Source organism: Asterias amurensis, chromosome 14, assembly GCF_032118995.1.
Source record: "Asterias amurensis chromosome 14, ASM3211899v1".
NCBI lineage: Eukaryota > Metazoa > Echinodermata > Asteroidea > Forcipulatida > Asteriidae > Asterias > Asterias amurensis.
The window spans coordinates 12,173,544-12,188,382 of NC_092661.1; the positions used below are offsets into that span (position 1 = coordinate 12,173,544).

The following is a 14,839-nucleotide window of genomic DNA, read 5'->3' on the forward strand; positions in this document are numbered from 1 at the left end:
GTACAATCATGTGCTTTGCATAAAAGTAAAACTTTGCTGACTTAAAAACACTTTATAAAACCAACAGCATTTGCAACGTTAGTGAATGCATGCTTATTTTTTGCTCAGCAGAAATGAAGTTGTGAGCAATACACAAAGCAGCCTTGAGAAACTGGGCCATTAGGTCTACATTAAGTTTGCAGCGCACAGAGCAATGTTTTTAAAAACAAAGCAGTCCAGATGGTATTTCACTAATGATAAAATGTGATGTTTTCTTTCTGTTTAATTGCACTAACTAAAGGGTTAATTTAAGGTTTATGTGTATTTTATATTATCAATTTTATGGTAATTTTAATGGCACTTAAGTGTTTAGTTAAAGGTTCATATTATATTAATTTTATGATAAGTTTAGTGACACTAAAGGGCAAACTTGAGGTTTATGTATTTTTATATTATCAATTCTACGCTTATTGTTATGGCACTTAAGGGTTAATTTAAGGTTCATGAGTATATATTATATTATCAATTTTATGATAATTTTATTGGCACTAAAGGGTTATTTTGAGGTTCATTCGTATTTTATAAAATCAGTTGTATACCTATGAGCAGGGTCTGGGAAGGGCAAAGCTTTGTTATGAGATTTCTTTTTTGACTGTTATGCTTTCCTGGATGGTCTCTGGTGCTAATATTGTATTGTTCATCAGAAAAATTCAAGTGAGCCCTCAATGTGCATAGTTATCACTGTAGTGAAAAATGTACTAGCGTACTTTCGCAAGACGACTGTAGGCACACATGACGTCACGTGGGGGTGTTTAAACGGTTGATAATGACCAGTTGGAGCTGTTTATAACCGGCTGGCTTCCGTGTGTCATGCGCGCAAGATTAGCACGCGGAACGCAACATAGCTATTAGTAACAGCGCGTAATCTATTTATAAGCGCGCGCGCGCGTACACACAGTCCACGCGCATCAAACAGATTCTTCACAAAGAATTTGAAAAAAATATTTCAAACCTCGAATTTTCAATTGTCAAAGTGTCTATAATTATTATTATTTTTTTTTAACGTTTTTTTTTTAACAAAAGGGCATATGAATGGGAATAAAAGAGTAGTGTCTCGTTCCTAAACGTCCGTTTAAAAATTTGCAGGGTCGTTGCCGGTTTTAAACGGCCGTTAAAGAACTCGTCGCTACCCTTTTATTCCCTTGATAATCATACTAAATTACAACTACACGATATTTCGTAGAAAATTATTGGTTACCTACATGTTTCTGCTAGAAAAAAAACAAAAAACAGTTTTAACTGTACGGCCAATACCATGGGGTAAAATTTATGACTTGTTTGCGTCGTACGATCTCTGTTGTGGGTCCTTTCTCTATGGCTGTACACACTGATGCGGTGCACTGACATGTGCGGCACGTGTGAAACTTTGGAACTCTCCCTATTTTGAAACTAGTTCAATCAGAAGTATTTGTGTGCCTGTCGTATATATAGCCATGGACCAAACTCAAGTTTACTATAGACATTTTGGTAAATATCCATTGTGCAAGCGCTAACCAACTGTTGAATGAGGTGCATGCTGGTCTAGATAGCAGTCAAACTTGATCGCTAACTAGACCAGCATGCACCTCACTCCATGCCAAACAAAAGCACGTACCGATGTATTTGCGATAAGGTCTATGAAACATGGAAGGCGCCCTCTGTTAGAACAAAGTGCATCAATCGAAACAAACCCAAACCTACCTTAACGTGAACATGACTTTTAGTATTACTTTCTTTCACTGGAACTCCACCTGCCGGGTGAGTTCATAAATTAGGCACAGAATCGTAGCTGTCCTTTACCACCCTGCGTGCCAAGCTGCACAAGCACCTGTTAAAGTTGCGTCGTTTTAGTATACAACACAACACAAAATGGGGCAAAAAATTCGACTGTCAGTGCTGAGTTTGATCTTGTCTCTGGCACCAATCGTGTGTCTGACATCAGCCTATGATCTGACCATTTTACACACTAACGATGTCCACGCTCACTTCGAACAGTTCGACAAGTACAGCACTCGGTGCGACGATGACGAGTCAGCGAACGGGCAGTGCTTCGGCGGGGTGGCCAGGAGGGTCACCAAGGTCCGGCAAATACGCTCCGAGGTGGACAACGCGGTGCTGCTGGATGCCGGTGATCAGTTCCAGGGGACACCGTGGTTCAGCTTCTACAAGGGGCAAGCGACCTCACATTTCATGAATGTCATCGGTTATGAAGTCATGGTTTGTATTTGTATACATTTTACGTTATTTTTTTAATATATATATATATATTTTTTCTTTAAATACTAGTGTTTGTTTTGTGGGCGGGGTGTCCACCCCCTCTGGTTACGGGCCTGCTCTTTGTGTCTTATGTCTATTGACATTACATTAAACACTCCTTGCTTTATGAAAAGAGATCATGCAGAGACCATCGTTTTCACGTCGGGTGGACCTCGCGTTCGTAAAAGATTGAGAGTGGCAGAGGTGGTGTATTGATTAGGTGCCGTTACATGAAACTCCATCAATAATTACTTCTTGTGAAAGGCTTGCAGTTTGTATACAAAATTCCGACCGCGCACGGAACAAAATTTAATGTCCATTGTACGTCACCAAGGATTTTATTATTATTTTTTTTATGAGAGAAATGGATAATAATGTTATTCAGGAGATCATTTTAAGCTGACTGAACACATTCAGCGTCTACTTGCTGAGGGAAAACAGCAAACAACTGTCGGGCCATTAGAGAGTACTTCACACCAAACCATGACTTCATATTAAAGGAACACGTTGCCTTGGATCGGACGAGTTGGTCTATAAAAAGGCGTTTTTAACCGTTTGTTATAAAAAGCATATGGTTGGAAAGATGTTTTAAAAGTAGAATACAATGATCCACACAAGTTTGCCTCGAAATTGCGTGTTTTTTTTTTTACTGTGCGAACTAACACGGTCGGCCATTTATGGGAGTCAAAAATTTGACTCCCATAAATGGCCGACTGTGTTAGTCGACGAGGTAAAAGGAAAACCGTACAATTTCGAGGCATGTTTGTGTGGATCATTGTATTCTACTTTTACAGCATCTTTCTACCTATATACATTTTATAACAAACGCTTTTCAAAGACCAACTCGACCGATCCAAGGCAACGTGTTCCTTTAAAGTGTCAGTGCGGTTGACCTCCGTTGGTTGAATCTGTTGAGTCTGGTCCAAAAAGTATTTAGCACTATCAAAGGCAGTGTACACTATTGGTAATTACTCAAGGTAATCATGAACATAAAACCTTAATTTGTAACTAGTAGGAAGAGGGTTGATAATATAAAACATTGTGAGAAACGGCTGCTTCTGAAGTGGTGTAGTTTTCGGGAACGAAGTAATTTTCCACGAGTTTGATTCCGAGAACTCAAGTTTAGAACTTGAGGTCTCGAAATCAAGCATCTGAAAGTACACAACTTTGTGTGACAAGGGTGTTTTTTCTTTCATAGTTATCTGGCAACTCCGACGACCAATCGAGCTCAAATGTTCACAGGGTTGTTATTTCATGTACATGTTGAGATACACATTCTTTTTATGAAAGGTCCGACCAAACGAAGCTGTAAAAACCATCCTGATAAAGATAGGAACATTAAGCGGCGAATGATGGTTTAAATTTGTATTCCTCTCAAAACAGTCTAAACTGTGGGGCGGGAGGGAAGCATGCACTGGGCTAAAGTGCTCGAAAAGATGTAGTGCATGGACAAATCTGTTGCAGGACTGGATGAGTGCCAAAACTTGAGTGTATATAATGGATGACATTTTGGCTCTTTGTGAAATCAACCTCTTCTCTTAAACATCGACTGTTGCAAATGGCCCATTTGACTCGCCCAAATTGCAGGAAATGGTTTTAGGTTCGCGTTGTCCTCGTGATGAAGACACCCACACATAATGAGCAACCGTGACGGTGAATACAAATAAGAAATACCCTAATTTACTCAATCCTCACAGGCCTTCGGAAACCACGAGTTCGACAACGGACCCGAAGGGCTGACAACGTTTCTCAACGACCTAGACGCCCAGGTGGTTTGCGCCAACATGGACGCCAGCACCGAACCGGCAATAGACGGACTGTTCACCAGGAGCACGGTGCTGGTGGTCGGCGGGGAAAAGATTGGAATCGTCGGGTACACTTTATCTAGAATACGCGAGCTGTCTACTACTGGTGAGATGGGCATTATAACATTCGAACGAATAGACCACTTCAAAGTCCACTTTATATTCATGCATTTTAACTTTTAACGGAAAAACCCTTTATATATTATTGGTTTGAAACTCACTCTACCACCAGCACAAAAGGGTCAATTTGTGTTTGATGTCACGGTCAACTTTTGTTGTCACCACAATTACCTTGTCCAGAATATGCACAAGTGTTATAAAGGAACACGTTGCGTTGGATCGGTCGTGTTGGTCCTTGAAAAGCGTTTGTAGCCGTTTGTTATAAAATGCATGGGTAGAAAGATGTTGTAAAAGTAGAATACAACGATCCACACAAACGTGTCTCTAAATTGCACGGTTTTCCTTTTACCTCGTCGACTAAACACGACGGTCGGCCATTTATGGAAGTCAAATTTTCGACTCCCATAAGTGGCCGACCGTGTTAGTTCGCACAGTACAACGAAAGCCACGCAATTTCGAGGCAAATTTGTGTGGATCATTGTAATCTACTTTTAAAACATATTTCCAACCATATGCATTTTATAAAAAACGCTAGACAAACTCGTCCGATCCACGGCAACGTGTCCCTTTAATTGGCAGTGAAAACACAAACAAAATGGTAGGTTTATTGAAACCAAGCCATGGACAACTGTTTATGAGTATTGTTTTGCTTGTTTTATGCAATGATCGGTTTCCAGTCAGTGTATTAATATCAATTATTATTTTTACTAAAAAGCTATGATAAACGCTTTGTATTTACCGAAAGTATATGTAGGTTAGACTCTCGCAGAACGGCATTTATACACCTAGGCGTAGAGAAGCAAATTGTTCCAACCGGTCTGCATGCAGCTAGTAGACCGAAAACACTTATTAGTTTATTACTCGTTAAATTTGTAGCACAGATGTAACCCTTTAAGTTCTACCATCGGCAGACAGGCCTGATTGACATGATCTATGAACCTTTATACAGTATGACTCACGGACTGGAATCTCCACTTAGAAAACACTTTCAGTGTGAACAGTCTCTTCAACATAAAGATAATGAAATCACATTACAAACGAGTTATACAATGTTTCCCAACGGTCTAGTGGCTGCAGCGGCACATCATAGCATTCCTGTAAATCTAACAAAGGTGGAGCTTTGCAGGCTGGTTAAGCACGAAATTGAGTGTAATTCTTACCGATACTTTCAAACAGTTGGGTCTTTGGTGTTCATGGATGAGGTATCCTCCATCCAAGCAGAGGTTGACCGACTCATGGCGGTAGAGGGCGTCAATAAGATAATTGCTTTGGGTCACTCTGGCTTTGAGGTAGATCTGAAGATCGCCCGGGAAGTTCGTGGTCTTGATGTCGTGGTCGGGGGCCATTCAAACACCTTCCTGTACACTGGTAAGAAAATAGATGTTTGACTTAAATAAGCCAGTTTTTCTCACACTCTTCAGTCTCCTGACGATGACTAGAGCAAGCTAGTCGAAACATTGAGACCAATATTCAATTCATTTTAATTCATTTTAATAAAACATTTATTTCGGTATTGCCCTCACATGGTAAAATACATAATTGGTGTTTCATAATATTAACAGTGAAACTTATAAAGAGTAGCGAACATTATTAACAATTCAGGTGGGCAAACATAGGATTGGGTGAAGCCTTGGCTTTTTGTACACTAACCTATTGACAGACTAACACTTCATATATAAGACTCACAGACAAAGACAATGGACAGATGAACACATGTAGGTGTACCGACAATAATACCAAAAAGCGAGCCGTCATTTAATTAACTCATAATATTAAAGTAATGTAACTATTGAACTATAAAGTTATATTGATTATGCATTAAGTAGTAATTTCATTTTTTTTTTGAAAAAAAGGAGTAAACATAAACTCACTCCGTGGTATTGTGAGGTTAGAGATGTCTCCCTTCGATCCACGAAAGCGCTAATTCTAACAGTTATAATAACCCGAGAACTAGTTTGTTAATGAGAAATATCGAAGGTTTCTGCCTGCAAGTTCATTCACTTAGTAAAGTGAAATCAGACACAGCGATCTTCGAATCAATCACTTGGAATTGTCAGTATTTTTCAAAAACTGCTTCGAACGAAACGAGGGGGAAAGGAATTTCCACATTTCACCAGCCGGGAGTTAATAACTCCTGGTGAATATCGACTTTATATTATTAATACACCATGCATGCAAAACTTCAAAACTTTACTGGTACATGTTTGGGTTTATCTGACTACAGGGGACCCACCAGGGGCCGAGATACCAAGTGGTGTCTATCCAACAGTCGTGCATCCTGACGCCGATCAAACCGCCAATGTACTTGTTGTGCAAGATTACAAACGTGGACAGTATCTCGGGCGCCTGGACGTGACGTTTGACGATGAAGGCAATGTCATTGGCTGGGGAGGAAACCCAATTTTCATGGACAAAGACATAGAAGAAGGTAAAAGTCTAAAGTTGGTGTTCCCTGATTGGGTGCCCATCTTTAATGGAGTCACATGTAACATATTCACGGGCATTTCCACCATTTTTACTATTCTACATTGCTCCTAGTTACAAAAGGCCAACATATAATGACGTCCATTTTGAAATCAAAAAGAGCGGCTGAAGGTGACATAACAAAAATGGTTCCTAACTGTTTTGAAATCAGCATATAAAAAAATCCTAGCTGGATCCAAATATTTGACATTATGGACCTGTGATCATCAGACTCGAAATCCTTACGCAACCTAGACTTGTGGACAAGTTGTTAATATTCTGCCGCGGTGAGACAGCCGAGTTGTGGCAGTGCTCTCGCGAGATCACTGCTGTCGCGCGAACTGCTGCTTGACGACGTCTACTCCCCATTTGGACCGTAGCCGTGAGAGCAGTAGTCTCGCGGGGCAACAGTCTCGCGAGAATCCCGGGAAGATTTGGAACGCTGTCACCGCGACGTGTCCACAAGTCTATACGCAACCCTTTTACCGCCATAACTTTATAACTTTATAAAAAATGACTACACAAATGAATTAGGTTTCCACTGTTCACTATAGATGCGGCCGTTCTGGAGGAAATCGAAGCCTGGGGAGAGTCGATTCGTAACTATTCCAACGTTTACATCGCATCAACCAATGTCTTCTTGGACGGCACGAGCTGTAGGCTGATGGAGTGCAACCTGGGCAACCTCTTATCAGACGCTTACCTCAGACATGGCATCCGGGACCTGGTGGATGGAGTCCGGCTGAACGATGCCCACATCGCTCTGTTCAACTCCGGAGGTATCAGGAGTCAGCTGCCTGTTGGTAGGTATTGCTCAACATGAGGCAATGAAATGGTCATTGGTATGATACTTTAGTCAATTAAACAAGTGAGAGATGAAGATGAATTTATTCAATGAAATGGTCATCGGTATGATACTTTAGTCAATCAAACAAGTGAGAGATGAAGATGAATTTATTCAGACGATCGAAATTGGCACCTTGTGAGTAAATAATATTATTTCTCATCTGAGTATTTTGTGTCAAATCTATGGTGGCCCTGACGGGACACAGCCAGTCGTGAATATTTTTGCGACGTCTTGAATATTTTTGCGACGTCGTGAATTTATTCACGACAAGTCGCGAATTTTTTCACGACTAGTCGCGAATTTTTTCACGACAAGTCGCGAATTTTTTTACGACTAGTCGCGAATTTTTTCACGACTAGTCGCGAACATTTTCATGACGTCGTGAATATTTCTGCGACTAGTCGCGAATATTTTTTCAGTAGCTTGAGTGTGTAACTACTGTATTCACGTTGACGGCTTAGTAAGACTAAGCTGAAAGCTGTCCCGTACGATGATGGATCCGGAGGAGAATTCCGACTCTTGCAAATCTATGGTGGGTTATTTAAACAAAACTAACGTTGACGTATGGCCCTTACGGTAGGCCTACGAGGCCTGACGTTATAGTTTTACTAGTACTTTAGTAGGAGTAGGCTATCCTATGCTAGGCAATAAACGTTGGCACTTTCACTCTTCAGATAAAACATAACGTTATATGTCACCCGAGGTAAATTTTACAACAACCCAATGATAAGTTTAATTATAATGTGTTGACAATTTCAGCAAATAAATTTGACAAGTTTTACCTGAAATGTTAGAGCAATTTGCGTTGTTATTTCCAACTTGAAACGCGAGTTCGTTCCGTCACGGCAGGGTGCAACGCATCACGTAATCCCCCACCAAGTTTAACTGAAAGATTAATCCTTTGGCATTCAGAATTATTTGGGTTTGGAGTAATTCAACCTTGAAAACCCCCGAAATATTGATGAAAGTCAGACACTGTTTTTTCGAACTTCGATAACAATTCTACTGGATAAAACATGGGCCCCATACACATAGCTGAGTGGCTACAATCTTCATAGCTTGGCTCTCTACGCGTGCCGTGTAAGAATTACACACTCAAGCTACTGAAAAAATATTTACGACTAGTCGCGAATTTATTCACGACTGTCGCAGAATTATTCACGACGTCGTAAAAAATATTTGCAACTAGTCGCGAAAATATTTGCGACTAGTCGTGAAAATATTCGCGACGTCGCGAAAATATTCGCGACTTGTCGTGAATAAATATACGACGTCGCGAAAATATTCGCGACTAGTCGTGAAAATATTCGCGACGTCGCGAAAATATTCGCGACTTGTCGTGAATAAATATACGACGTCGCGAAAATATTCACGACTGGCTGTGTCCCTTCAGGGCAACCATACAAATCCCTACAGTTCTGAAACTTGCTCCAATGAAAAACAAGATAAAACTTGGTAATTGCTGTGCTTTTTGTGACGTACTGTATTTTTCGAGTATTTTTGTGTATTGTTGAATAACATTTTGCACTGATGCTATGAGAGTTTATTTAGTGGGATACACCCTTTGAGATCGTCATGCAAACGGGGAAATTCACAGCATTACAACGTACGTTAGACGGTACGAGATGACTTGGGCACAAGTTGACTAGGGTTCGAGTTGACCTGTTGGGAGGACTTTGGATCATATGGTACCCTAGTCAACTCGTACGCCAGTCAACTAGTACCGGGTCAACCTGTACCAAAGCCAACTCGTAACAGCATCGAATTCAAGTTCTGGTGCTAAGTCACCAGAGTGTGGAATCGAATCCCGGTCGTGACCTTGAGCAAGATACTTTGCTATAATTGCCTCTCTTCACCCAGGAGTATAAATGGGTACCTGCGAGGGTATAGAGGTTGATATTGTGAATGAAAAAGCCTTTGGAGCGATATAAACTGTGCCCAGGTTGTATACTCCCCAAGGGAGCTGAGAAACATTAAAAAGGGGATGTTATTAGCCCTATATGGGCACTAATGAAAGCGCGATACGGTTATTGTGAAATGCGCTATATGAGAATTGTTATTACCAAGGTGAACTCTTACTCAAGTCAGCTCGCATCCAAATGAAGTTTTACCATGGCTTAAAACTTCTTTCCGATAATAAAATTGATTTGTGTTTTTCTTTAAAAAAAATAATTAGAAACTATCAATAGGCCCTATCATTTGATTTCGTTGGTTGAAGTTGATAATATTTAACATAAAAAAATGATCATGGTTATTGAAAGATGTTGAAATGGTATTATGGATGTACGAATTGCTCGCAGGTGATATAACAGTCGGTGATATCACGAGTATTCTGCCGTTTGGTAACACAGCCGACCAGATCACACTTAAAGGGAAGCACATACTTGAAGCCTTGGAGCATTCTGTTGCTGAGTACTCTATAGTGGGAAAAACTGGAGAATTCCTACAACATTCAGGTAAGTTAACCTTCTAATAAAAGGGCGTTGTGTGCCAATGCAATCTGTTTGATCTTCTCTAATCAATTCAATTCAATGAAACAATTCAATCAAACGTTTATTCCTTTCTCTTGACCATCAGCAGCTCTCCAATGCTTGTAGAGTAAGTTTTTATGCTATCAATTATTTTAAGTATTTACCAATAGTGTCCCTGCCTTTAAAACACCCAGGTCCAGGGTTCGTGTACTTCGAACCAAGGGTCATAACGGATCCCGATCTCATAAAAATTACATACATCCAGATGCTGAATCAATAGTATTTAGAAACAGATGATAAAACACTAGACCGACCCATAAGCGAATCGTCTCAGAAGGGCAGAAGGGCAAACGGAGCAACCCTCAGAGAAAATAAATACATGCAGCAAAAACTACAAACGGTGCATGAATCCTTGAATTGAAAAAAAAAACACGCAGACGGGGGCAATAGGCGCGACCCTTGAGATAAAACATGTGGTGGTCTTTTGCACCAACAGAGTCAGTTTTTAGACAGTTGGTTTGCTCAAATGAAAAGGTCACGGGCTAGGGATGATATCACTATAAAAATACACTATGTTTCTAGCAGAACAAAACGAGCTATACGTGTGGCATTGTAGTCTTAAAGGAACACGTTTGCATTGGATCGGACGAGTTGGTCTATAAAAAGCATTTTGTAACCATTTTGTATAAAATGCAGATGGTTAGACAGATGTTTTCAAAGTAGAATACAATGATCCACACACTATTGCCTCAAAATTGCGTCGTTTTTCTTTTACTTTGCAAACTAACACGGTCAGCCATTTATGGGAGTCAACAATTTGACTCCCATAAATGGCCGACCGTGTTTGTCGACGATGTAAAAGGACAACCGTGCAATTTCGGTGCATGTTTGTATGGATAATTGTATTCTACTTTTACAACATATGCATTTTATAACAAACGGTTACAAGTGTTTTTTATAGACCAACTCGACCGATCCAAGGCAACGTGTTTCTTTAAAGGCAGTGTACACTATTGGTAATTGTCAAAGACCAGTCTTCTCACTTGTTGTATCTCAACATATGCATACAATAACAAACCTGTGAAAATTTTAGCTCAATCGAACTTCCGAGATAATAACGAAAGAAAAAATACTCTGGTCACACGAAGTTTTGTGCGTTTAGATTGATTGATTTCGAGACCTCAAGTTTTAACTTTGACCGGTCTCGAAATCAAATTCGTGGAAAATTACTTCTCTCTCGAAAACTATGGCACTTCAGAAGGAGCCATTTCTCACAATGTTTTATACCATAAACCTCTCCCCATTACTGGTCACCAAGAAAGGTTTTATGCTAATAATTATTTTGAGTGATTACCAATAGTGTCCACTGCCTTTAAAAGGACATACCGTGCAATCAAACGTTAACCTGCGGTTAGGGGAAGGATCGGGAATTACTCTAAACAAACCATCACAAAAAAATGATGATTTATCAAAATACGAAAATATTATTGTTGACGGTGTATAAAGAATTGTACAATTAATGTGACACACAAACGTACTGCATTTTGTATTTAAATAAAAAAGTGTCCACAATTAATGTTCGTTCTTGCCTTGCATTGTGCTTAATTATAATGCATTGGCTCGTGGCGCTGACGTCACATACAAATGCATGTCAATAACGCATACAATTAATATGCGTCCCCTGAAATACATCATGGCGTGTTATTCGGAGAATATGACACATAAAATGGCGCAAGAATTAATTAGCACATTTTGTGGGGATGACGTCCGCGAGAATTTGATATCAATTTTAATTGATTTAACTGTGTACGAGCCTGAACATCTGCCATCCACACTTCAAGGCTCGTAAATTTACGTTATGCCAGAGACTGCTTTTGATCCAACATACATAAATCATCTAAATTTGATTTTGCATAATTCCACATGACTTTCATGGTTCTGGAGATTCGCAGTTAAATCCGACGTACATGTTACACCCGCCTGACCTGTCCTTATCCCGTTGCTGAGTACGGACATGGGACCAGTCTAAACTGTGTATTTCATTTCATTTCATGTGTAATAGGCATGTTGGTGACCTTTGACCTATCAAGGACACGTGGTAACCGAGTGGTCTCAGCTGAAGTGCGATGTACGGAGTGCGAAGTACCAGAGTTCCAACCCTTGGACCCCGAAGCGGAATACAAAGTCATCCTCAGCTCATACCTTGTCGACGGTGGCGATGGCTACACGATGATACAGAATAACACCATTACGCATGATTTTGGTAGGAGCAAGTTAATAATACCCCCCCCCCCCCCCCAGCGAAAAAGAAAACAAAATAACGAACATATTATTTTTTGAGAGTGATAACAATGAGCTCAAGTTTACCCCACATCAACGAGGTAATTTGAACACCCTGAGTTGAATCAGCACATTTTCAATGATTGCTACAAGGCCGTGTGCACAACTCACCAAGAAGGTCTGTTGTAGACTTGATTCAAGTCCCGTGTGAGAGGTTCCTATTGCGGTGCGGCACATGAGTTTTCTGATGTAGGCGATGGGACTGAAAACATAAAGGATTGGACTTGAGTCAAGTCTAAGTTTTTTTTTTTAGTGAGATAAACCATGGAGGAATAAATGGATAAACAAATCAATTAGCTTCAGGCACAGCCGTATTTTTGGTTCAAGTCCTATTCACATTTAGTTTATATTGGGTGTCAGTTTTTCTTTTTTTTATTCTTTATTTTAGGTAACCTTGACATTGATGTGGTAACCGAATATCTGCAGCTCTTGACACCAATGACGGTTGGTCTCGAGCGACGAATTACATTCCTTGAACCAAAAGATGACGTAAATGAATGCAATGCGGGATCATCCAATAAAAGTCATCGTTTAATAGTGCTTTCGGGTCTGCTCTCTCTAGTACTTCACGCTTTCTCGCGCATTTAATTTAGACTCTCACGGTCGTGTGCAGTAAGTCCGTAAGGGCACAATTTCATACTTCTTTAAAGGTAGTGGACACTATTGGTAATTACTCAAAATAATTATTAGCATAAACCTTTCTTGGTGACAAGTAATGGGGAGAGGCTGGTGGTATAAAACATTGTGAGAAACAGCTCCCTCTGAAGTGCTATAGTTTTGGAGAAAGAAGTAATTTTCCACGAATTTGATTTCGAGACCTCAAGTTTAGAACTTGATGTCTCGAAATCAACCATCTAAACGCACACAATTTTGTGTGACAAGGGTGTTTTCTTCTTTCATTATTATCTCGCAACTTTGATGACCGATTGAGCTCAAATTTTCACAGGTTTGTAATTTTTGCATATGTTGAGATACACCAACTGTGAAGGCTAGTCTTTGACAATTACCAATAGTGTCCACTGCCTTTAAAGGTTAATTTAAGGTTGATGTGTATTTTATAATATAAAATACTATGGTTAGTTTAATGGCACTTTAAAGGGGTTACTTTAAAGCTATTATACACTTTCGGAACATAAAACAAAATAAAAGTTCACAGATTTACAAATAACTTACAGGGTTTACAGAAGGTAATGGTAAAAGACTTCTCTTGAAATATTATTCCATGAAATGCTTTACTTTTTGAGAAAACATTAATAAAAACAATTAACAAGTCTCGACATCGAGAATTACGGATTTATAGTAAACACGTGTCATCACACAGCGAAACTGCGGAAACAAGGGTGGGTTTTCCCGTTATTTTCTCCCGACTCCGATGACCGATTGAGCCTAAATTATCACAGGTTTGTTATTTTATATATAAGTTGTGATACACGAAGTGTGGGCCTTGGACAATACTGTTTACCGAAAGTGTATAATGGCTTTAAGGTTCATATGTGTATTTTATGTTATTAATTTGGTGGTAATTCTAATGGCACCAAAGGGTTATTTAAAGACAGTGGACACTATTGGTAATTGTCAAAGACCAGTCTTCTCACTTGGTGTATCTCAACGTATGCATAAAATAACAAACCTGTGAAAATTTGAGCTCAATCGGTCGTCGAAGTTGCGAGATAATAATGAAAGAAAAAACACCCTTGTCACACGAAGTTGTGTGCTTTCAGATGCTTGATTTCAAGACCTCAAATTCTAAGCTTGAGGTCTCGAAATCAAATTCGTGGAAAATTACTTCCGTCTCGAAAACTAGTCACTTCAGAGGGAGCCGGCTCTCACAATGTTTTATATTTATATTAACCTCTCCCCATTACTTGTTACCAAGTGAGGTTTTATGCTGATAATTAATTTGAGTAATTACCAATAGTGTCCACTGCCTTTAAGGTTTATGTTTTTTTTTATAGTTATCAAATTTATAGGGTAATTTTCTTCGACCGTGACCCGCACCGCTTTTCTCTGCGATCTCCAGTCAGATACAAGCAACATAGAATAATGTGTGCATCAATGAGGGCGCACTTCTGCAAAGTCTTACTTCGTTACATTTTTAAAATATTTTTTTTAAGTTTATGGTTTTATCTCCAGATGAAAATTATCACTGGGAGATGGCTGGCACTAGGATTTTATAGACATTTATTCAAGGTAACAATTTCAATGACGTGAAACAACCAGAAGTGGTCAAATGTTATTCTTTACGAAAATTTACCTTGGCAGGAGTGTGCAAGGGAATAAAAAAAAAAGTTAAAAATAAAATAACGACAAATTATCAACAGTATTATTTCATTTAATTGTCATACACAATTTTACAACTATATGGCATACACACTACTAAGAAATATCAGATAATTTAAATCTTACCTTCTTCTTGTCGAATGCCGTGAAGAAAAAAATGTCTATTTTTGGACATCAAAAACTCATCACCGTTGTTTTGTCATAATTGCACAACCAAGAGAAATGTTGTTTACTCCAAT

The 14,839-nt window shown here is 39.4% G+C and overlaps 1 protein-coding gene across 1 annotated transcript; it reads left to right on the forward strand.

Moving 5' to 3' along the window:
* The first annotated feature begins 1,730 nt into the window (after positions 1-1,730).
* On the forward strand, positions 1,731-14,699 carry LOC139946700 (snake venom 5'-nucleotidase-like). The gene is made up of 8 exons (XM_071944349.1): positions 1,731-2,235; positions 3,972-4,185; positions 5,376-5,567; positions 6,424-6,627; positions 7,217-7,465; positions 9,810-9,965; positions 12,043-12,243; positions 12,709-14,699. The coding sequence occupies exons 1-8, from the start codon at positions 1,888-1,890 to the stop codon at positions 12,906-12,908; spliced, it is 1,764 nt and encodes a 587-aa protein (XP_071800450.1). The 5' UTR covers positions 1,731-1,887; the 3' UTR covers positions 12,909-14,699.
* The last annotated feature ends 140 nt before the right edge of the window (positions 14,700-14,839 follow it).

Coding starts and splice junctions, on each gene's coding strand:
- LOC139946700 (XM_071944349.1), top strand. CDS start 1,888: ATGGGGCAAAAAATTCGACTGTCAGTGCTGAGTTTGATCTTGTCTCTG. Junction 4,186..5,375: donor ACGCGAGCTGTCTACTACTG/GTGAGATGGGCA, acceptor ACTTTCAAACAG/TTGGGTCTTTGGTGTTCATG. Junction 6,628..7,216: donor GGACAAAGACATAGAAGAAG/GTAAAAGTCTAA, acceptor TGTTCACTATAG/ATGCGGCCGTTCTGGAGGAA.